A 24,264-nucleotide genomic window follows, 5' to 3' on the forward strand; every position below is an offset into this window, starting at 1 on the left:
TCGAGTAAAAGTTATATCGCGATACATATCGTTATATCGCCCAGCTCTATATTACTCTTTTCAATACTTTATTATAAAAATATTATTAATAATATAAAAATACTTTTCAAACACTGCAATGGCAGAGGAGCCTGGCTAAAGAGTTTGAAATATTACAGTTCTCTTCCATAGTGTTCATTTTGTCGTTTCCCTTGCTCACCCCAAAAAGTCACAGCTGATAGCTGCCCCATCCTGAGCCTGGTTCAACCAGAGGGTTCTATCTGGTTAACGGGAGTTTTTCCCTTGCCACCAACACCAACTCGCTCCATTATGGTAGGATCTTTACTATATAAAGCACCTTGAAGTGACTGTTGTGATTTGGTGTTATATAAAATAAAACTTTAACTTGACAGAGTTTGTACCAACCAATCATCCTGCTCCTAGTATTTTATTAGCATTACTTAGGACTAATGAGAAGGTATTGGCCATGTAGCCATACAATCTATGGATGAGCTTATTAACAATCTTGATAATGTATCAATTATATAATTTTATTATATAAATAGAATTAAACTAAAAGTTCAGAAAACTTTACTTACAACTTTGAATTTGGTCGAGATTTTTAGAAGATGCATTATGGCATTATTTTGAAATCCCATGTTTTCACAAATTTTGGTGTCCTTGTTGACCACCTGCCTGGGTGGCTATAAGATCCACTGTGCACTGGGAGAAACCTGGAAACCATGTATTTTTACACTGGCGTCCACTGTGGCCAGTACAACAACAGTAACTTTTGTGCTTACTTATGCAAGATTGAGGCTACATTCACACTGCAGGCGAAAGCTGGGAACTGTGTCATAACTTTCAAAGGTCCACAGCTGACCCACCTGCAAAAACAATACATAATATCAGACTAAAACTGCTGGGAAGACAACGTTGGAGAAACGTGAACATTTTATTTGTACTGTATAACCTGCAGATTCTGACAGAAATCTGCAACTATCCTTTGAAGCACCGCTCCTCTAAAATAGCAATAAGGATCATTATTAGGTTATTTACATTATTATGTAAATAACAAAATAACTTAAAGCAAAAATTGGGAAACATGAAGTGCGAAGTCTTTATATCAAGGGCCATCAGTCAAACAATATAGTTTGCTCTGGGTCTAAACAGAGCGCGGTGTGTGTGACGTCTTCTTTTGCGCATGCGGGCCGCTTTGAGGGTTCACACTAGAGCGCGTTTTATTTGTAGTGTGAACAAGCAGACAAAAAACAAAAAAAACAAAAACTGATTTGATCAAAAAATCGGAATTGAGCATTAAGACCTGCAGTGTGAACGTAGCCTTATACTTCAGCTGCCACTTTTCTTTTCTTCTAATTCATCAAAATTCCAGCGTAATGCAGGAACACCACGCACAATCGCCAGTGACACTGGTCAGTCATGCAATAAAGTGGTATACATTTAGCTTTAACTTTGCTAGCCTCCTGATGCCCATTGATTCATACACCTCCTTTAAAGCACAAAGTCCCAAACATTGCAAACATACACAGACGGATATTTAAAAAAAAAAAAAAAAAACACAAAAAAAACACAGCGTACAGAGCTGTAGTGACTCACTGTTGTGTGCTGGGGTCATAGACCTCACAGTTCCTGAGGAGTCTACCAGAAACACTGTTGCCAGTCAGTCCTCCACAAACATAAATGAGCCCATTGGCCTCCACTGAGGCATGACTGCAGCGGGACACTAGCATGCTGGTGTTGACCTGCCATGACTCTGTCATTGTGTCATAACTTTCAAAGAGGTCCACAGCTGACCCACCTGCAAAAACAATACATAATATCAGAAACATATGCTTGCAGACATGGCTAGAAACTTTCCCCACTGATAACAAGTTATACTACATTCATAGCAAAACTATAGCAATTCACTGCCCACAGTCTCTTCAAGAGATACACATATCACCATGCATACCCGCTTCTGATCCTCCAGATGTGAAGATCTTGCCCTCAAAAACACACGCAGACATGTTCTCACGAGGTGTTGGTGGCCCTGGCCTGGAGCATCTATTCCTCAGAATGTTGTAGAAGTCTGTGTGTTTGATGTGAAAGCTGTGTGAGCCACCTAAAATGGAGCCCACCCTATTCCAGAGGACAGCTGTGGTATTCTGGCATTTTGACAGTTTGCAGTTGATGCTCATCCAGCTGTAATCCTGAATGGAAAGCAATACCAACACTTGTGTAGTGATTAGAACAGACCTGCTATTGTATGGAACTATTTAAAGAAAACAACAAAACAAACAAACACCGAAGATTAACCAAATCGTTATTCTACTAATGTGCACAACTATTTAGCCCCATTTACTGTTTGTTGCTTCGTGCTCATCTTCTCAATCTTATTTCCCCTTAACCTTCCACCAAAAATGGCTGGCCTGCCTTGAGCTGGAAGTCACTTTGAGAGTTTTTCCTCCTTATAGTAGGTTAAAGGTAGCTCATATGTAATCAGTGGGATTCCTCTACATTTACCTAAGGTGGCAATGTAAATAAGAATCAAGCAACTGCTAAAAAAAAAAAAAAAAAAAAAAAAAGCACATACCCAAACGATATTACACAGTCTGAAGTGATGCCCCTGTGGCTAGAATTGGTAAATATTTGTTGTTACCTTGGGGTCAAAGTAGTAGCAGCGGTTACCATTAAACAGACCAATGCAGTTGTCGTACTTCTTGCGACGTGGTTGGCTGAGCTCTCCAAGGTCCCACATTGCACCTAAGGCAAAAGCAATGAGGGGTTTTTTTTGTGAATGAATATATCCATCTACACAGTGGAAAGCAATATCGCAACTATTTGAACTTTGCCTGTGTCACTTGACGAGCCAAATTACCAATACTGGCCATTTAGAGCAACAACATATACATATACACAAAACCCAGAAAATATTCCAGCAAAACCCTGGAATTCAATTAGCCACAATATTATGTTGTACATGTATAACAAGTTTTACTGAAATTCATTAGTTTAAACTTTTTGCTTCCATTGAATGACGCAGATCATTTCATTGGGAATGTTGGTTACGCCACTGTTCTTGCATGAATGTCTTAAACTTGAATTTGAGTGCAAGCTCTCCATTTTGCTACTCACGGGTGATCATCTGTAAACAGTGTGGGTTGTCCTGGAAGAGCGGCTCAGTCTTTACAGTTTCTAACAGGAAGGTTTTGGGGACCAGAGGTAGGCGAATGCACCTCAAAACATCCACAATATGCTGTTGTCTACTTGGGATGTTATACTTTAGCCAGCGCACTGCAGCATCATAAACCTGAATGGAGCAACATGTGGGAACAAAGGCTTTCTACAGTGTTTTTGTTTTTAAACTTGCTTTAGTTAAATTTCAGGTCTAGTTTGATTTCAGTTAGCTACATTTTTTTGTTTTAAATACAAAATTCTAGTCGACACTGTGGTACCTGTGTCTCACAGTAGACAGTGAGTTTGTCCTGGTGCAGTAGTTGCGCGAGCTGTGCAATGTCCAGATTTAGAAATTCATCCAGTCTGCAGACATCAGTAAAGTGGAGATAGGAAAACTCCTCTGCTGCTGCCTTCAGCTCTGGACAGTTCATGCGGTCTGAGAGTACTGAAATGCCTGCAAAAGCACAGAACAGGAATCACTCAAAGAAATCCACAATGGCAGGTCTGTGTTTCTGTTGTTACCCAGGCAGTTTGTTGCATCAATCTGTCCAAAAATGAACTTCGCACACATCATCTTCACTGGTTCAATCTGGTACTGGTTGGCCACATTCAGCAATGACTCTGCATTAGTACTGTCCACTGTGATTCTGGGACACGGCAAAACACAAAGTATGAAAAAAGAAAATAAAACAATCTTTTATTGCCATATGATGAGTGTACTGCAAAGTAAGGTTAATGCACTAGTTATGTTAAGGCTTTCTGGTTTAAAAGTGAATAAAAATGCCATGTTTTCTCCCATTCTTTTATTTACAGCATGTGTTTAGAGCCAAGCATTTATAAAAAATAAATACATTTAAAAATTTAAAAAGGCTTGCTCTTAATCCAGTGCATTTGTCTGGCAGAAACCTTCCTTATGCCTTTATCTGCATGAACCCGTGTGTGCTGTGACTCAGCCACAGAACAATGATCACACTTAAGTTCTTGTGAAATATCTAAGGTTTTCATTCCATGGCCAAGCATTGCACTATTTCACACTTTTCAGCAGAAGAGAGATCCTTTTTCTTTCCCATATAGCTTGAAAATGGTGGTCTGCTTAATAATGTGGTACATACTCTTTAGTAGTTTTTCCCCTCTAATTAGGCTCACCTGGTAAACTAATAGTCACAGGTGTCAGAGATTGATTTTAGTGATCCAAAGAGCACTGAGACACAGTGCCATCCATTCATTTAATTGAAAAACATATCTAATCTTTATGACACTAAATACAATTTTCATAATAATTTGGAACGCGGTGTAGGGATTATTCTGTGCAGAATAAGACTTGTGACACGTCAAAATCCCATTTTATGTGAGTGCACACAGAGTCTGAAGCAGAAAGCTGGCTTAAAAGAAAAAAACAAAACAAAACAAACCAAAAACTGCTAACGACTACTGTGATACCCATTACCACCGACTGTAGTTTTAAGCTTTGTCAAGCCAGTTAACACAAACAAAGCCTTATTGGGTTCAACTTGCTTCACAGTATAGCCCTGTTTTAAACACACTTACTGTGAGGTATAAATATATTCAAGCAACAGCTCAAGAATCTCAGGCTCAACACTCCTGAGCTCCACCTCAGGAGACACAGACTCCTTCATTCTGGCTGAAAGTGAAAAGAAAATCAAACAAACAAATAAAACAATTAACAACAATTAACAGAACTACATCAACAGCCATACGCGTTTCAGAAATTAGCCATCTTTGTTGAAATAAACCATTAAGCTTTTGTGTTTGAAGCCAAATGCAGTCCATTTTGTTAAATGAAATGTATATTGTGAATTAAAAGGAAGGCAAGCAAAACCAGAGTCGATTTACCATTATGTTTCAACTCATCACACAGTTACTTAATTTTAGTCTTTACAAGATATTTACATTTTGGCTCACATGGTTCTTTTTCTATTTTACTCAACCTGAGGGATGCTCCTCTGATGTTTCTCTGGAGACAGTTTTGTAGTAAGGCCTCAAGGCAGAGTATTAATGTGTGTTCTTTTGTGTAGTTTTGTGTTATCCTTACTGGTGAACATAAGTCTGAAGACATGGCTGGCTGCAGCTAGCACTGCTCTGTGTGCTGCAAGGCGTTTTCCCTGAACCACAAGGGTCACATCACAGAGGCTGCCCTGGAGAAAATCAGTCATCAAAGAGGTGTACTAGATAGCAAGTTCAACTTTGTCAAACTTTCCTTGTGTTTGACCTAAAGCCCCAGTCAGAGATTACAAATGTAGCGACGCCAATTATTTAGTCGGGTAAATCAGAGTTTCCTGTGTTACTTTTGTGACACAGAAAATTCATCAGTAAAATAACATCAGTATGCGTCGCTAACCCGTCAACCTTGCTTTGTACTACAAAGCACAAGAACCAAGACGGGAACAACCACAGTCGTGCCTTTTGGCAGCATTAGTCTACAGTCTACTTTTGTATTCTTAAACACCCACCTGTTTTCTCATGTGGTTAAGGAATCCCATGTAGTTGGTCAGACATGTGCGCTCTCTGATGGCACTTTTTCTGTTATTTTTCTTGGCACATGATGAGGAGGCCATCATCCCATTTATGTCGGCGCTACTGTCAGAAGATATGTTTCAGTAAACAGTTTCTCTCAAACTCCTTCCCTTCTGCTGCTCTTGAACCAGGTGAGCAACACTCAAATTTCCTCAGACATGCAATATCAAAGATGTCGATATCAAAACACAGAAACTTGCTTTCACAGCACTACTGGGCCACTTTTTACTTCCATGTCTGTTTTATGGATGCAGGAGCTTGACAGGTTACAGAGAAGGAGATGCCCCAACAACTTGAAAAGTGAGACGTTCTGGAGAGCACTTTCCAATAGCTTTGTTTCTTGTTCTAGCTTCTTTTACCCCGCCTTCCTCCCTTCCCTTCCCTTCCCTTCCCTTCCCTTCAAACACACATTCAGGAGAAGACTAGCTCTTAACTGCCTCCAGTACCAGTACAAATGACGTTGGCCCCCAACAAACAATGTAGAAAACAATTAACTAATTTTTGGGAGAAGTCAGCTGGAAGGTAGTGCCAAATCCTAATTACATAAAGAGCAATGAAATAGCCAGACATCACCTAGCAAAATACTTCTATTGTTTTGCTATGTTTGATTGGGTAGGACCTTCAAAGAAAAAACAGTCTACACAAACACTTGAATATTAGCTGGCATGCTATCCATTGCTAGCATGCCAGCTAACTCTAACTGGCAGACAAGAAGAAACGAGGGAGGAATACAGGGCACGCGCACCACAAAATGGCGAATTTAATGGTGGCTTTAAAAAAGCAAATCAGTTACCTACCTGCACCCGATCTCTCAGATCAAGTGCAAGAAAGCAAAGCTCACTTTTATACTACAGGAAGTCCCGCTTTGTAAGGGTCAAGGCCGTGACCTTGTTTACATCCGTGCCATACTTGCCACTTTTAACTCAAGAACACTCAAACTGAGCACGAGGCCCGGGGGCGGAGTCCAAGTGTTGGCGTTATTGCGTGGAACGTGAACGTTGTAATGTATGCACGAGACACTTTAACATTCCACTGGCACAATGTACATTTTCAGACTTTAAATGTAAAATTTCCAGATTGTTTTATTTAATATACTTAATGTTTATAATTAACTATTTACTGTATATAATATCCTGTTTATGCACAGTAGTAGAGGACCGTTTCAGTGCACGTTGTACTCTAAAGTCTAGTAAACTCTAGTAAAACTATGCATGTGACAAATAAAGAATCTTGAATGAACTTGTGGCACAAACGGAGCAGCCTTTCCGAGTGCTCTTCTTGGAAACTGCGGGAAAAAAACAAAAGAACTAAAAAAAAAAGCCAAACTAAAAGAAACTAGATTTAAGAAGAGATTCGAGTTCAGATTTGTGCAAAAACTGTTCATTTTCAAGAAAAGGTTATGCTGTTTTAGCTTAACATATTCACTTCATTCACTCTCTCTGTTTATATGCCACTATTAGAGTAGAATAAAACAGTGTTTATTTCTAATATGTAAATCTAGCTAAAATAACCAGAAAAAGAAAAACTTTGCAAACACACAAAGACGTGAAGTTATCATGAATATCTCTACATCCATACGTCTATACTCAAAGGAGTAGAATGAAGTTTACACTTACTTATTCCTACCTCTTTACTCAAAATTCCATAATTTGCAAATCAGTGTTCAGAGTTTGACATATTATCCATTTAACTAATAGTAATCATTAAACTCTAGCTGTCTAAGGGCGACCATGGCTCAGGGGGTTGGGAATCGCATCTGTAACCGGAAGGTCGCTGGTTCGATCCCTGGGCTCTCTGTCCTGGTCGTTGTGTCCTTGGGCAAGACACTTTACCCTACTTGCCTACTGGTGTTGGCCAGAGTGGCTGATGGCGCGATATGGCAGCCTCGCTTCTGTCAGTCTGCCCCAGGGCAGCTGTGGCTACAACTGTAGCTTGCCTCCACCATTGTATGAATGTGAGAGTGAATGAATAGTGGTATTGTAAAGTGCTTTGGGTGCCTAGAAAAGCGCTATATAAATCCAATCCATTATTATTATCCCATAGTGTGCCATTTCCCCACCAGTGTCTCTCTCTGCTCTCCTCTCTGTCTCCAGCCAATTGTGGTAGATTTCCTCTCTGAGCCTGGTTCTGCTTGAATTTCCTTCCTGTTAAAATTGAGTTTTTCCTTCCTACTGTCACCAAGTGCTTGTATATTGGGCATCTTCTGATTATTGGGGATTCTTCTTAATACTATTCTTACCCTAAAACACCACAATGTGACTTTTTGTGAATTGGTGCAATATAATTAAAACTGAACTTAATGGTGCAAGTAGGATATAGTTAAGATATATTTTGTAATTATGTGAAAGCATAGTATATTACACTGAAGAATACACAAAATGTACAACTTAAAATTAACTTTATTCAGCTGTGAATAAAAAAATATCCAGGCTCACATTATGAAAAATACTTATAAAGGCCCCACATGCTTAGCCTGTTCACTGATTTGACAAACTGATTCAAAGCTAAGCTTCCAGAGGGAAGTAAACAGGCTGCTGGTCCTTCAGAAAAAAAGTGTGCATGACTTTATTGATTTAAAAAAAAGACATGAAAAACATTTGACTTCAAAATCATTGCGTTTACCAGCTTAACATACATCGTCACATGTATGCACATCTAAATTCCCTTAAACATCAACAAAATTACAACTTTCAGTGCAGGTGTTCACATATGGATTTTGGTCCTGAGACCTTTAAACTGAGAGGTAATGTCTCCTCTTCCCCTCTCTCGAACTGGTATATACAGCAGGCTCAGTTACTGTGATCTCCATGTTATGGAGGTTATAGAGGAAGGAAAGGAAAGAGCAGCAGAGCGTCACTGCTGAGTGTGCATTCACTCTTTTACAGTTTGTTGAAGGCAGTACCTAAAGGAAATGTTAGGGAAGTGGCGTGTTTTCCTCAGGAAAGGAAAACTGGCTTCAGTATGGGGAACCAAAAAAGGTTGATGCACAAACATGAGAGGGAACAAAGACATTAGATCACTTGATGCTTGCTGTCTAATAACTTTTTTTCTGACTAAATGTAAAAATGGGGAGGGGGTTCTGCTTATACTTTTAAGCCATGTTCAGCTGCCAACCCCTGTTGGTTGAAACCCTGAACATTCTGTTGATTATCCCATAGATGCAGAGCCTAAAAACTGGTATTTCAGACAGTCCTTACAGTATACATTTATGCCTCCTCATTGCAGTATAGGTTCCACTTGTGTACCACAAACAGCTCAGAGTGAATGTGTGGCTGACTGATGAACACTGTTAAAACATCTGCTTATTTAACAGTTTTTTACTCCCTAAAAAACTGTATTTGCATTATAATAGCGTTTATTTAAATAGTGTTTCCTGATAGCAGCACTCTCCATGTTTTAACACACATAACCCATTCTGAAAGTAGACATGCGTGTAGCCTTAATTTATAATCTTACTGGACACATTGTGAACCATTGTGTGACATTTGAACACTCTCTCGCCTCCTCATGACATGTAATTAGAATCAGTGTTCAGAGGACGAACGCCTGACAATCAGAGCTCTTCTTTGGCATTTGATTTCCCCGGCTTGTCCATACCGAAGAAGGAGGAGGGAAGGCTGCGGACGTCCCGCTCTCTCTTCACAAAGGCAGAGAAGGAGGAAACGCAGTTGCCAATGAAGTGGTCAGACTGGCCTAAGATGTACAAGTCCATCTGGGCAAAGTCTGGCTGAAGACTCACCACTTTCACCTGCAGAGGTCACAGTGGAAACCACAAATTAGACGGGCTTTCCTTCAGGTCTCGCTCCAGATCTTCGGGTCTTAAAGCAGGGAAAGCTTTTGTATGTGAAACGTATCTGACTCTCAGCACTTTACAAGTTACATTGTCTGTACATGACAATAACCAAGTTTGACTGCATTCATGTCTGGAATTCCTCCTCTTAGAGGTACAAAAATTGTAGCTTTTATGTATCACTTTATGGTGGAAATGTCTTTACTACAAAAAAGAAAAATACAAAATTGAAGTATAATGGAGTAAGGTCACATGCAGCTTTCAAATATTTTATCGTCCTATAGATTACATATGTAAAAAAATGAGTAGCTTTATGATGCGTTCCATTTGAAGTCAGAATATCCAGTCCCCAGTCTGAATTAACAACTGGAACACCACCTCAGCAGCCACACCAACCCTGACTTCACAATCCAAGATGGTGGCATGAACGTAATCAGCTGTGAGATACTGAAGCTGGGATCTGACTATCTGACTTCTAAGGTAAATGGAGTATGAAATTAGCTCCTCCCTTTAAACCAACATTTTCTAACTGGCTGTCCCTCATAAACGGCATGTGGGTGAAGCTTCTGGGCTCACAGCCAGCCAGATTACTTTTAGTGACTCTGTAAAGAGTTTGAAAGGTTCTTAAGTTCTCACAAACCTCCCAGCCCCTCAAGTTAGCATTAAGGACAAAGATGCCAAAACAAGCTTATGACAGACTTATGAATTCTCCACACAAGAACCCACCTTGCCTTTGAAGAGCTTTTCAATGTCCTGACTGTGCGATTCAGAGTCTGTGGCGATGTAGACAGAACGGGCGTTGGTCTTCTTTACCCACAGCTTGACAGCCCCACGAATCTCAGTTAGGTCAGGGAGACACATGGCCATAGTGAGGGGCAGGGCTTTTTGACGGTTATACCCGACGCACTGAGGGGAGGCCATGAAATGAGGTCCTGCATCGCCATTCTTCAGCAGTTTGCAGGCATTTTGCTAGAAAAGGAGACAAAGATTAAGAAGTTAGAATGTAAACTGTACAGACTATAAGGTTTGACTGTTCCCTCACAATATATGGATACAATGAGCCAAAGGGGAAAAAAATGAATACAAATATTTCATTTATCGACCTAATTTGTGTCCTTGTTTCATTTCCGCATAGTTTCTTTTATGGGCTTGCTCCTCCTCTGTTGTCAGCAATGTTCCCTATAATTTTTGATGTGTCTGAGCGAACACACAAACTCCCTGAGACCCCGTTGGACCACTGTGACCAACAGCAGACGTGTGCACTGTTTTCACGCCAGTATTGAATCCATCCAAGTTACATGGTTTATTAAAATAATCAAATTACAGCATTTACATTTATGTTATACTACTTTTAATTAACTGCTTTAGCCCACTTACAATGAAAATTTAAAAAAATCTTGTTCGTGACCTGTGTAGTATGTTAAGTAAAAATAACTTGAACTCCAATTTGGAAAACAACACACTTTCTTTCTTTCTTTTTTTTTTTATAAAGCTCTGACTTGTATTATGAGTATGAGTCTGGGAGACTGGGCATCTGGGACAGAGTCCTGTAACACTCTGTCTGCAAAATACAGTATATAATGACCAATGTTGGGCAATTAATTATATAGTTACTTCTTCAAAAAAGTAACTGAGTTATGCAAACAAAGTTTTTTGCAGCTGTTTACCTAAAAATGCAGCCAAGGCGTTTTTTTAAATAAACATTTCAAACTATTTACAGAACAATTGAGATAAAGGAGAACAACAGCCTGATACTTGCAGGCCTGACAACAGGAGATGTATCACTCCTGTAACACCTCATTTTTCTGACACACACAACAAAACTATTGACTACATTACACACTAACTACACAAGATTTGCGCTAAACGTCTCAAATCTCTCACATCTCAAAACACCGCCGTCACTCCTAAAACTTCCCCCCCCTTCCTAAACAACTAGAGGGAACATTGGTTGTCAGTAGATTTTAGTCAGTCATCACTGAGCCTTGCCTTCCTTCTCTCACCCTGGTTGGGGTGAGAGAAGATGGCCCCACCCCTCCCTGAGCCTGGTTCTGCCGGAGGTTTCTTCCTGTTAAAAGGGAGTTTTTCCTTCCCACTTTCGCCAAAGTCCTTGCTCATAGGGGGTCATGTGACTGTTGGGTTTTTCTCTGTATCTATTATTGTAGAATCTACTGTACAATATAAAGCGCCTTGAGGCGACTGTTGTTGTGATTTGGCGCTATATAAATAAAATTGAATTGAATTGAGCCTCAATGATGCACTGAATGAATATTCATTTACTGCTATGAACAAACCCAGATTGGGACTGAAACGGATAACCATTCACACTGACATTCATACCTATGGCCAATTTAGCTCTCTCATGAAAAACAGACTGTGCAGAGACACTTGGACCATCACAGGTATGTCTGTGATGCAGCACATGAATTCACCCAGAAGCCCACCCAACCTTCTGTTTGCAAGTGCTAGCCAATTAAGAGATCTGTGGCTCTGAAGGAAAAGGAGCTAAAACAACTCACTTTTTAAGACTGAGGGGCTGCACATAAGAGAGCATGTGAATAAAACCCTCTGTGTCCAGGCTTGTCAAGCTTATCTCACCCAGTCTATGCCAATCCTCAGATGGATGCCAACATATGGCCTGGTCAGCAAGGTGGCAATGTGCTCTTCTCCCTCCTTCACCATCTTGTCTGACCAAACTATATAGCGCTGCAGGCCCACATGCTCTTCTATCACTGGAAACTGAGCTGGAGCCCCAGGCATGGCCAGGACAGGGTGCTCAAAGGGAGGAAACCTAACCCAAGAGCATGAAACAGTGGAATAGTGAATGAGGTAGGTTTTTTTAATGTTTTATGTCACCTTTAATAATTCTGTGTATACCTGCACCGACATGTACTCACTTCTTCATCCACTGAGGTTGGTGATAGGCACTGAAGGAAATCCCACCAAATAAGACAGACTTGTCAAAGTCCACACCAGCATAGTCCCAGAATGGCCCAAATGGGTTCCCATCCTGAAAAAATAAATCGGGATAATCTGGCCATATTAGAGTGTTCAAACAGGAGCTTCTGATCAATATACAATATATAATCTGTGGACTGTCCGTGGACCGCCAGAGGGCAGCATTTCACCTGTGGCTAATCACATTAAGCCAGATAAGGTTTCTTTTAGATTCTAATTCACCTTCATTGGGCAGGACTTCTTGTCCTTACTCCGATGGGCCGCCGTCTCAAAGCAGTAGGCATTCCTCTGTCCTGAAGGCCAGTATTTGGGGGCTAGCTTCTCCATGAAGTCCTCCAAGCTGATCACACGGTGGTAGGCAGACAAAGCCTCCAGCACGAAGAACTCGCTGTAGGGAACATGGACCTGAACAGAATACATAAGAGTGGAATAAAACAACACAGCCACCTTAAGACTTGGTGTGTAATAGCTTTAACAAAATCACATTTGTGTTAGACAGATATGCTCTAGCTATTTATGTATATTTTTGACAAGTACCTGCTACTAAAGCTTAGGGCTGCAGTGCATGTGTGAAAAATAGCTTTATGTAATTTGTTCTGATATACAGCGTGTGACCAGTGCCTCTGATACTTCCCAAAGGGATACTAAAAGTACACCACACAGTACACTTAACAACAGCTTTGCTCTCACCTTGCTGCCTGGACTTACATTGGTGTAGGGGTGTGTGTGATGGCGGTACACTATCCAGGGAGGGACTGCCAGGGTTCGGTTCAACATCTTTGCAAAGGCCAGAGATCCTAGGAAGTGGTCAGCCTGGTTTCCAAAGCGACCTGAATAACATGCATAATGTGCATAAAGTTGCACTTATCTATCAGTGTAAACTTTGTGCTCCTTCACATGGCATGTGTGACATACATTTACTACAAGGAAGTTCGTTGTTTAAACAAGTTAACGAGGCATGAAAACATAACTACATTATAGTCATTTCATTGCATTGGATGGCCAAAAGCTAGGAAAACTACGAAAATGTCTGTAAGCCGCTGTTATGAGTATATATACATACACACACTTTTACATTCTTAATATCTGTTCTAAATTTACTAAATCTTATTGTTGGTAAGCAACAGCAGGTCACGGCATCGCTGTCTCGTAAGTGCATTAATGGAAGGGAAGCGTGTAGTAGAAAACTAATTTTAGAACAGATCATGCTTAATCAGCTGACAAATTTTACGGAGATGCCAACTTGTGTTTTTGCATACAGCTCTTCTGTTAATTTTTGCAATGTCCTTGATTTAATTAAGTTTCTTACTTCATTAGTAGTAGGAATGATTAGTATTTCTTATTTCATTAGCTCTAAGGGCTGAAAGCGCCCCTCCTGTCTGAGCATACAAAGACATATATTTTAGCTGCTCAAATGTTCTCCAAGTTCAGCGTTTATTTTTATAAGGTCCTCTCTACTCAGCTTCACTGTAAAAACACTACCTCCGAAATAACAAGCACCCCCTGGGACAGCTCCTGGCTCTGTGAACTCATACATGGGCATGAAAAACTTTTGAACTCGCTAACTGTGTTACTCCGGCAGAATGAGCGCATGTAGCTACAAAGAATGATTTACCCATGCACGGGCAGTACAAAACGTAGCCATTCGCATCCCACTGCAGCTCTTCGGCAAAGGTTCGACAAGTTTGGAGTAGAAGTGATAAGAATAAACATTTTAGTGAAAGACCGTCAATGTTCTGTTGTTTAACCGCCATTGTGCTTCATGTCACATCCCACAATTCCTTGGGTTTCTTTCAACAGTTCAACTCAAACTTTGCTGCCACCTACTGCACTGGTGCTAAAGTGCACTCCTGGTAAAATCTTTGGTCTTTATCGAACAAAATGGGTGTATATCCAAGTAGAAAAGAAATACGAAGATCATAAAATATCAGGTAGCTATTCCTCGCAGTTTGACATTTTAGGGATTTGAAACAGTGAAACTTTTTGTCAGATTAAAGATGTTTAACTACATATTTAACCCCATTTAGTATAAGGAAAGGGATTTTAACAATACATCTCAGTTTTCCTGTATGATGCAGAAATGCTGCTGTAGAAATGCCCAGATGTAATTCACAATAATTAACAGAAAATGTATTTTTTTCATTGCAAAAAATAAAAATTTCTGTGAAAAAACAGGAACTTACCGGTGTTTTAATTATTATTGTTTATCTATTACTTAATTACTTTGGAAAGGGAGGGGGGGGGGGGATTTCTTTGGAAATGGGGGCCAGAATCAGCTTGGCCTTATGTTTGGCGCCCAGGTTTTAAAGAATTAACTCTTACTTACTAAATAAGCAACAGTAGAACCGATTTAAACATAAGCAATAGAGCCAATTTTGTACATTATTGCATCTAACTATTATTTTCTTTATGAATGACATTGGTGATTGTCTTCACATTCAGTTTTTAAAGATCAAAAAACCTGCTCTAAAATCTGAGCTACAGCCACCCACAGCCACCCACTGTAGCTCAGGTGGTAGAGCAGGTCATCCACTGATTGGAAGGTTGGTGTTTCGATTCCTGGCTTCCCCTAGTTTACTTGGGCAATATACTAATTACTCTCCGATGCAGCCATGTGAATGTTAGCTATGAAGCACTTAGAAAGATGTGCTTGTGCGAATGGGTGCATGCACAAGTTTCGTAAAGCGCTTTGAATGCTCAGATGAGTAGAAAAGCGCTGTATAAGCCCCAGTCCATTTACCATCAACTGAACTGAAGCAGCACCTTCACAAAACAGTCCAAACTTCAAAATGATTAAAAAAAGTAAAATGACTCAAATCTGAACCAAATAGAAGATCCTTTCAGTTGCACAAGGGTTTGCCACAGCAGTTAGCTCTGCACATTTGATTTGATAGTTTTGTTATTTATTCAACTGTTTTATCTAAAATTTGGAATAACTAAGATGTTGCAGTGAATATGAATAAAATGTTTGTCGTGTTTGAAAAGGATGAAGACAAAACTGTTTGGTTGGCATACTTGTTGGTCTGCTGGGATTTTTACAACAATCACCTCAGAGAATTGTGTGGAAAAACAGAAAATATCAAGTGGGTGGCAGTTTTCTGGGTTAAAAATACCTTCTACTCTGACCCATAATGGCCAGAGTGCCTTAAGCTGGTAGGAAGGCAGCAGTAGCTGAAATAACCATTTGCTTCAATCAAGGTATGCAGAAGATTATCTCTGAACACACCTTGAAGCAGATGGGCTACAGTGGCAAAAGATTACACCTGGTGCCACTCCTATCAGCTAAGAAGAGGAAACTGAAGATTCAAAACTTAAAAAATCCAACTGTGTTCATACAGGACTCTTTTGCTTAAAGCTAGCAGCTAACTGAGATTTTGAGGGAATACAGGAAATAACATTGCAGTTACATTCTAAACCATCTTATATGCAGAAAATGCAAATACAAAATGATGCTTGAATAATGAATGATATATTTTCATCAGGGTGAAGTGTAGCCCATTTCTATCTAAACTGAGACATCAGCCATATTCCCAAAATGAATATCTGAGAAGTCGTATCACTTTTTAACCATGTGTTAAACAAAAAGTGTTAATTTACGTTTTGCAATTGTCCATGAGAAAAACAGTACCTCTAGCTCCTAGCCTGCTGTTAACCACAGCTGATGCACCTGAAAGCATTTATTTACACAACTGTAAATTGCTCTGCTCCAAATCATTGTTGCGGTAGAAGGCTTCATAAATATTGCCTTATTCTCCACAGGTTTGTTCTTCAAAAAATAAATGAATTTTTGAGTGTGCCAAACAAAACCAGGCTTGGGAAAAAGTGCTGTAATCACATTAAGCCAAAATCCATTTTTTTTGGCATCAACTTGACCTGATGTGTTTGAAGAAAAGAAATGCCAAATCCCAAAGAATATCATACTCTCGAGCATGGAGGTGGAAACATTATGCTTTGAGACTAAAGCTGAAATTTTCATTCATAATGTGTACAAGTTGGTCATTGGGTGAGCGGTGGTGGCTTTTAATAACTAGAATGGCTCTGTTTGTTTAGAACCTCCTATTTTATTTACAGTTCTGTGCCCTATCAAAGTTATACATTGTATATATTGTAATGTTTTTATGTAAAATGTCATAGACTGGTTTTAACAGATTTTGGATTAAACATAGTCAAAATTCTGTTAGTGCAGTGCTGGCTGAAAACAGTGATTTTAAATAGACAGAACATTATCTTTATATACAGTGCATGGTTGAAGTAAACAGTGGATGTACAGTAATCATACAGGAATAGCATTAACTAACTGTAGAACTAACCCTTTAAAAATGAACAACGCTGGGTGTCAGCACATATTTTGAGTTAGGAAGAAAATCATGGGTTTAAAGCATACAATAAGCGTTTGCTACTTCTCTTTTGATCATTCCTGCAGACTGACAAAGAAGGGGGTCACACAGAGTTCACAGTATGAGAAAAGAAATATTGCATTAGTCCTTGCTGCTTTGCCTGAGATTCCCAGGTGTAAATCAGATGGAGCCAATCAATGCTACATCCAGTGATAAAGACTCAGATGGGAGAAGGGGCAGCACTCCCAGAGTGTTGTCATTATGTGTTCGTCATTAGAGGTTCACATGTGTGCTCAACATGCCCAGACCAAGTGTACTGGGTAGGCATGACAACCTGTGGCCTGGGTGCGGTCTCAAACTTTTGTTACTTTTATTTAGATGATTCTCTGCCAGCCTGCCTTGTTTGACCGAATCAACCGATAATTGCTTAAATATGTCACAATAAAGAGATTGTTATGCACAGCTAAGCGGCTGAGCGACACAACTGGAATTATCTGCATATAGTTGGTTTTTTATAATTACTCCAAGGACAACTAAACATGTACATCTACATAAAACAGCTAAAACAGTAGACAGACTATATATTTTTAAATTATAACCAAAGTCCAGAACTTTTTTTTGTGAGTTTCACACGAAAAGGACTCTGAGGTTTTCTAGTTGGGCTTTCAGGGATTCTTAATCCCTTTGCATCTTCCAGGTCAGCCAACCCGTTCTAACGATTCTCTCTTTGTACTCAATCACTCTCGTTTTTCTTTTCTCTGATGCTCAACAGCTGGCTGCTCTTTCCCTCTTTTCCTGTGTCGTTCTTGATGTCTGCTCCTCCCCCATCCCTCGAACGCACACTGTTTCTCATTGTTACAGATGACAGCGAAGATAACAATACAAAGAACCACAACTCACTGCCGGAGTTTGAGAAAAAGACAAAAAGTTGGTGAGACAGGGAGAGAGAGCGTGAGACTTCCTTGAGGTGACAGGATCACAACAATCAAACAAACATAAAAATGTTCACCTAACTTTTTTTGCATTTTAGTTTTTGTGCAGCTCTTCCTCACTATCCAAGGTTTTATCAGTTTCATTTCCTTTTTCGACTCTTCAAGCTGCAGAGGAAGAAGCTTTCAGTTAGTAGTATTCAGTATTAGAACATCTACACATGCATACATGCCACTTATGTTTCCCCATTTGTCTGCTATGTTTTTAACTTCTTTCATATTCTACACTGTTTGTGGCCTTTCACAAGAGGGAAATAAGGTAGTCAACCTCAAAACAACCCTCCTCCTGTTGACCTTTATGTGTTGTTCCTGACAACCCAGCTTTCAGTTCAGCTGAAATCTGTATGGTGTGCTGTCATTTTACAGATCTAGCATGCAGAGCTGTCACATGTTAAACAGGTTTTTCTGACAAATTTGTCCACGTAGAAGAACAGAGTGTAAATAATAAAAACTTTTTTGTTTGTTTATGTGTTTTTAAATATAATAAAACTCCATGTTGTAACTATGGAGGTGAAGAAAAAAACACACCTCTTCAAAGGCATCGCGTTACACACACCAGTTGTCCATGAACTATCTGAGGTATGTTTTTTGTCCGGGTGAATACTCTGTGAACAAACAGAATAGAAACAGTCCTCCTATTTTCTTTCTTCAGTGAGTTTTAAGATGCAAAAGTTAATGCCTAAACCTGAGAAAGAGTTTTTCCAACCCATTCCTCTGCGATAAAGGCATTAAGTAAAACTGGTAATGAACTTGGAAAACATTTAAAACAACAGATGCACCTAAAAAACTTTACCCTACTCAGCCTGGAATGGCTAGGTGCTCTTATTGTAGCTAGACATAGTAAATATATCTTGACACACCTTGACATAGAAGAGAGCCAAGTTAAACTTTGGAGAAGATATAGAGTTTGACTAAACAGGGGATGTGGAAAAGAGTTTAACTGAACCTACCCAGTGGAACTATTATAGAGGAAATGGAAATCCTGCAGGTGATGCTACAAGAGAGCTTAGTATCAGCAAGCTGAGAGAAATTTTACTGTGATGGACTACTCCAATGTTGCTCAAGACAAGAAAAATTACTTGGAAAAACCAATGAAATCCATGCTGTAAGAGGACTTGTCTGCTGTGAAAACGGCAAGCCTGACAAGTTCTGGATACCAAGTATTTTTAAAGTAATTTTAAAGTAATTTTAAAGTAATTTTGATTATAAAGATTTAACTTTTAAGTGTCATTTCAAGTATTAAAGATTGCTCCAAACCTCTGATTTAAAAAAAACCCCTTTTTTTAAACTTAACTTACCTGTATTTTAACCAGATTTTCATATTTAGTTTTACTTTTGACTTCACCTACAATTTCATTCTGGTTTTCAAGATTTATTTAAATTTAAAAGTAGTAGAAAATGGGTCAAATTTAATAACTGTTTACTGTTGATTTTCTTTAGTTTCCAGCTGCTGTATTAGAAGCAGTTTGCTTTAGTGATATAGAGAAAAATTAAGAGAAACCTGTTTCACCTTCAAGGTTTTCTTGTATTTAGGGATGTTAAGCTTTGTGTGTGTTTTATCTTATTTTATTTTGGTCTGTTGGTTCCTCTCAGTAATCTGCTGTAGCTACACATAGACTGAATGTAACAAAAAGCAACACACAAAGTATCAAAACTGATGTTAGGAGATTTATCTTATTAATGAAATTGGAAAAAGCCAAACTATCTCTTTAAAGTCTATTCTAAAGTTTGCAGCATTAAAGCTATTAATGGTAAGAAATATTTCTCACTTGACAGATTTATTTAAATTTTAATTTAAACGTGGACATGCCAAAACAAACAAAAATGCAATATCTACCTCTAGAAAATGTTAGTAATACATGCTAATAATAATTTACTGACATGGATAAAAACTGAATGCACTAGAAAGGTTTAGACTAGTGAAAAGGTTCAATTTGAAAGCAAACTAAAGTAAAATTAAAACACATGAGAAATATCTTTGTCAGTTTGATTGAATTTGTTAACGCAACAGAAGACTTTAGTGCATGTTTGAGACATGTCTGTACGTCATAAAGGCTTAAAAATACCACTACTGTCATAACAAGCGCTGAGACTGTTAATCATGAAACTAATAACAACTAAACAAAAATCAACATTTGAAACAATATATTTTAAACCTTTAAAACTGTAAATGCTAAAAGCCCCTCTTCAAATGAAGCTGGACTAAAACACTAAAAAACTAAAAAAGTAGTAATAGGGTAATAGTACTGCGCTACTATAGTAGTTATAGCAGCACAGTAGCATATATATATATGTATATATATATATATATATATATATATATATATATATATATATATATATATATATATATATATATATATATATATATAGAGAGAGAGAGAGAGAGAGAGAGAGAGAGAGAGAGAGATAGATAGATAGATTGACAAACTTTATTTTTCTGTTTAAACACAAATATCCCATTTGCCCTAGTGTGTCTGAGTGGCATACATGAAGACTGTAACATAAGACTTTGGTTGTTCCCACAATAACGGACATTAATGAAAGGTAAGTAGATAATTAAACTAATTAAGCTAAGCCATCTGAACATCTGGATAAAGCTACAAGTGATTCTAAAACCTTTTAAATGGTTCAGAATGTTTTTTGTACCGGTTTTGTAAACTTATAACTGATACTTACATTACTGTGCTTTTAAACAGCAAATGTGTAGGCAGGTGCTCTGACTTGCAAGCCTTTGAACCTGGATATGCAGTATGTTCCTTTCACTTCCTGTTTGATTAAGTTATGCACCAAAACTACTTGATTCTCAGTATTGCCAAGAATACTGACAAATGTACAGGGTACGCCATAAGTGACAATATTTAATTCATACAATAATTATTACATAAATATAACATTATTTACATTACTTCATTTTTAACAGTGTAGTAAATATAAACACTTTCCCTCAGAGTTTCTTACAGTGCTTATTTCAACATGTTACTATGTGAAACAGACTTTTATTTATAAGTGCAGTGACTTGGAAGACAGACAGAACTTGACAGTATCTTTCTACTATTCATTTCTTCTTATTTCATTATTATTGGCTTTATTTATATAGTTATTCATCTTGCCTTTCTTATTTTTTCATTCTCTTTCACAAATTTTTACCTCTGGGCTTACTAAAACTGTGCACACCTACAAACACTCCCTCAAGCACATTATCAGATACACTTATTCTGTTCAATAAGTGTTGTTTTTGTCCTGTTTTTGCATATAAAGCAAAAAAAATAAATCATTTCATGACTGAGTATTTTCATTAACTATTAATTTAAAACTCTTTTTTAAAATAATTTTTGGGGCAGAGTGCCTTCATGATGTAACTGATGACTGTGTAACTGGACAGCTCTGCAGCTCCACCCATCTACCTTATCAACCTCCTGCAGAACTCTGATGTTTGCTCTCTGTGACTTGACACCCCACCTCATCGCAGAGAACTTCTGCCCAGAAATTATCACACACCAAACGCTCAGTGGTTACATCATGCAGATGTATCGTCTCTGTCTAGCTTTCAGTCGAATGCTCAGCCATTTCTGTGTAGCTGGACGGGACAATGATGTCCTGGTGGTTCCCCACCATCCCTCCTAAGCTGTTTATCACCCATCCCCACTAATGTAAACCGCCCATCTGTTTTAAACAAAACACATAAAAACACACATAGTCATTTCCCACTGTGCCAGACCCTGAAAGAAGAGATTGCTGGGTATTCTGGTGGCAAGCAAATCCACTCCAGATGTGAATAAATTGTCCCCCTTACTAATTGCTATTGTGCTTGCTGATGCTGATTTTGGATCTCTTTGGTTTGTGTAGATGGGTGTGTGAGTGCTTGCCACAATACGTTAAGTTTAGAGGTGCATGTGTACATACAGAGGAGCTTGAGCGTGCGTCTATATGAAGCTGACGGTGTTAAAGTAATAGCTGTGAAGTAAAGCGTGCTAAAGGAAGGAGGTAAATCAAGATGACACTGCAAGATCAGTTGGAGAGCAGAACACTGGTATACCCTGCCATAAACAGAGCCACATGTTTCTTCCCAGAGCCTGATGAAGGCTTTATTTAAGAGAGCCCATTGCTTTCTTCTGTCCTGTCATCAGAACTTCTCAAAGGAAACTTCTGGCTTCCTCGTCCCTCACAGTGCATCTAATCAGGACTGATTAGGTGTGTGGTAGCCAGAAACATGCAGGGGAGTGGTGGCTGCTGCTGTGCATGTGAGGGCTTTTCCTGCATGGTCTACAGGGCTGAGAAAAAGACAGAGGAATTAGAGGATGTCATGTTGTGGCATTTCATAGGTTAGTAAAAATTGCTCCACAGATGTAAATAACAGCCCACCACGCAACAACTGCAATCAACCTGACTGCGGTTGCAGCAAACCACACTGTAATCCAAATAAACAAACAAAGGCATAATGAAAGAAATCTCACTGTTTATGCCGGGAAATTGCCTCACCTCATCCATCTTCAGACCTTCTGTTTCTCTATCATCTATTCTTGTCCAGTTTCTGTTTGCTTTATAGGATCCTAACAGAAGAAGCTGCAGGGGGAAAAACAACCAAAGCGGTTACATCAGATCCCACCAAAGGCAGCGTGGTCAGCTGAATTTAGTCATACATTAGTCGTACCACAGGTAAAATCTGTAATGTGTAATCTTTGTGAAAGTACAACTGATGGTAGCAAAATATACAGCTGATGTCAAAGAAAGTCCTACAGCCCAGTCTGCAAAAAGTTCACAAACACAGAATGCAGTTAATCTTTTAATTTTGTATATAATGAAAATAAATGTGCAAAGACGACGCAAACTGCTTATGAGAAATATCCTTTTTTATTTTGATGCCAGAAACACATTTCAGAAAAAGCTACAACAGTGGCATGGTGTGTTGCCTCATTTTTGTTTTTGGGTTGTCTTTTTGTTTCAATACAGTGGTGTGCTGTCACCTGACAACAAGATGGTTCCTGATTCAAACCCTTGTTGGTGCTCTTATGAGTGCAGGCGCTCCCTGTGCCTACATGAGGTTTCCTCCTGTTAGTCTGACACATGCTCGTTAGAGACGTTGCTGATTCTGAATTGGCCGTGAATGTGAAGCTGAGAAAATGCTTATATGTGTGTTTAGTTAAAATGTCATCTGAAGCGTTTTGCTCAGTAAGACTGCAAATGTACTAAAAAATACAAGTGCATTACTTTGTTAGGGTTTTTCTGGGGTCTTTTAATGTTACTACACATGGTGAAGTCTACCAGCTGTTCATGTTTTACATCAAGATGTTGTTCTTTAATTGTTAAACTATTTGCTTATGAGATTTTTTTGTGTAATGAACCTTTGCTACTTTTAACTTAAAGAAGACCCAACCTCTTTAGGACATTCTTTTTCTACCAAATCACATGTTAATAACCTGTTTGAATATCCTAGTGGTTATTAAGTAACCTATAGGTTCTTGAAGTGTTCTTTAAAGCATCAGTTTTCCTGGGTTTTCACCACCTTTTTTAAAATCCTTTTTGCTGGAATTAAATCCAAAATTAACATTTTTTCCTAAATTTTATATATTTAAAGATTCAGTTTGATTTAATGTTTATTTACATTTTTAAACAGATCAATTTTTTAAGACACCTGCTCCTTAAGTGGTTAAAGTAAAGAAAATAGGGCCCTCTTAAAATGGCACTAATTAGTTTTAAGTCACAAGTGCTTGAACTCCAGCTGAAGTGCCTAATTCCCACAAATATTTATCAGACTAAGGCAATTTTAATTAACAGCCTGGTTGGAAAATCCTTGAATATTCTGAGAATATTACCTAGAGTGTAGTATTTGTAGTTTTTGGGAGATAAAAAATTCTCACAACTTCCCTACTTCATGACCAGTGGCCCTTGGCCTTTGAGGGTTTAAATTGTCCAAAAATGGAAGATTTTCCTAGTTTTTTACATTCAAAGCATTAAAACCATTATTATATCCACAGATAATTTCTACAACTGTAGCATCAGGTTAAAGAGAATTCTTCATTAAACAAACTTTAATGAAGAATTATGTACTTTCTTTTGGCATTCAAAAGAAAGTACATAATTTCATCCAAAGTACATACTTGTCATTGCTTTTGGACAGTTTCAAATTGTTACACTTGGTATTCAGAGATTAATTCATGGAACGTCTAGGCTTAATTTAAGAATAAAAATGTCCAATATGAATAGAAAAAAATGGGTATAAAAATGCAATTATTTCCTTCCTTATGTTATTTATAACTTCCTTATTTGTCTATTTTTAAATCTGAGCTTTCTATGTTTGTCTGAATATTTTATTAGTATCAGTTGCTTAATTGTTTTAATAATGAAAAAATCTTTAAAATAATTATACAAATGTGGTTTTATTGAATATGCGTTTGTTCTATTAATTTTTGTGAGAAATTTTAATTCCTACAGATCTTGTGTTGACAGACCTGCTTTTATTTGTCTAACAGTTAAATATTTAACTGCCCCCCCCCCC

At 38.4% G+C, this 24,264-nt stretch overlaps 2 protein-coding genes and 1 long non-coding RNA gene across 4 annotated transcripts in view; all 3 read right to left on the reverse strand.

The window, feature by feature from the left end:
• The window catches only part of LOC102290576 (kelch-like protein 7), a gene marked incomplete in the record, with an annotated part of 9,957 nt that extends 3,308 nt beyond the window's left edge, over positions 1-6,649 (reverse strand). Inside the window, 10 exon segments of the mRNA XM_014341432.2 lie at positions 1,597-1,798; positions 1,952-2,189; positions 2,639-2,742; positions 3,115-3,289; positions 3,435-3,610; positions 3,679-3,803; positions 4,705-4,798; positions 5,210-5,312; positions 5,628-5,754; positions 6,489-6,649. Coding sequence (XP_014196918.1) covers positions 1,597-1,798; positions 1,952-2,189; positions 2,639-2,742; positions 3,115-3,289; positions 3,435-3,610; positions 3,679-3,803; positions 4,705-4,798; positions 5,210-5,312; positions 5,628-5,735 — 1,325 coding nt within the window.
• Positions 6,650-8,072: 1,423 nt separating this feature from the next.
• On the reverse strand, positions 8,073-14,209 carry pofut1 (protein O-fucosyltransferase 1). 2 transcript variants are annotated; one of them, XM_005946526.3, is made up of 7 exons: positions 14,055-14,209; positions 13,148-13,269; positions 12,662-12,844; positions 12,379-12,491; positions 12,080-12,272; positions 10,208-10,450; positions 8,073-9,439 (listed from the first exon to the last, which is right to left on the reverse strand). In XM_005946526.3, exons 1-7 carry the CDS (start codon positions 14,191-14,193, stop codon positions 9,245-9,247), a joined length of 1,188 nt encoding a protein of 395 aa, XP_005946588.1. In that variant the 5' UTR covers positions 14,194-14,209; the 3' UTR covers positions 8,073-9,244. The 2 variants fall into 2 exon arrangements, with proteins under 2 accessions (XP_005946588.1, XP_005946587.1); XM_005946525.3 differs by having other exon boundaries at positions 13,130-13,269.
• A 6,021-nt stretch (positions 14,210-20,230) lies between these two features.
• LOC106633795 overlaps positions 20,231-24,264 on the reverse strand; it is a 5,676-nt gene continuing 1,642 nt past the window's right edge. The window contains exons 2-3 of the long non-coding RNA XR_001337163.2: positions 22,248-22,331; positions 20,231-22,039 (exon numbers count right to left, since the gene is read on the reverse strand). This is a non-coding gene — a long non-coding RNA (uncharacterized LOC106633795). The remainder of the gene's footprint in view (positions 22,040-22,247; positions 22,332-24,264) is intronic.

The sequence above is a fragment of the Haplochromis burtoni genome, unplaced genomic scaffold (genome assembly GCF_018398535.1).
Source record: "Haplochromis burtoni strain Fernald_Lab_line unplaced genomic scaffold, NCSU_Asbu1 Contig_482, whole genome shotgun sequence".
Classification (NCBI taxonomy): domain Eukaryota; kingdom Metazoa; phylum Chordata; class Actinopteri; order Cichliformes; family Cichlidae; genus Haplochromis; species Haplochromis burtoni.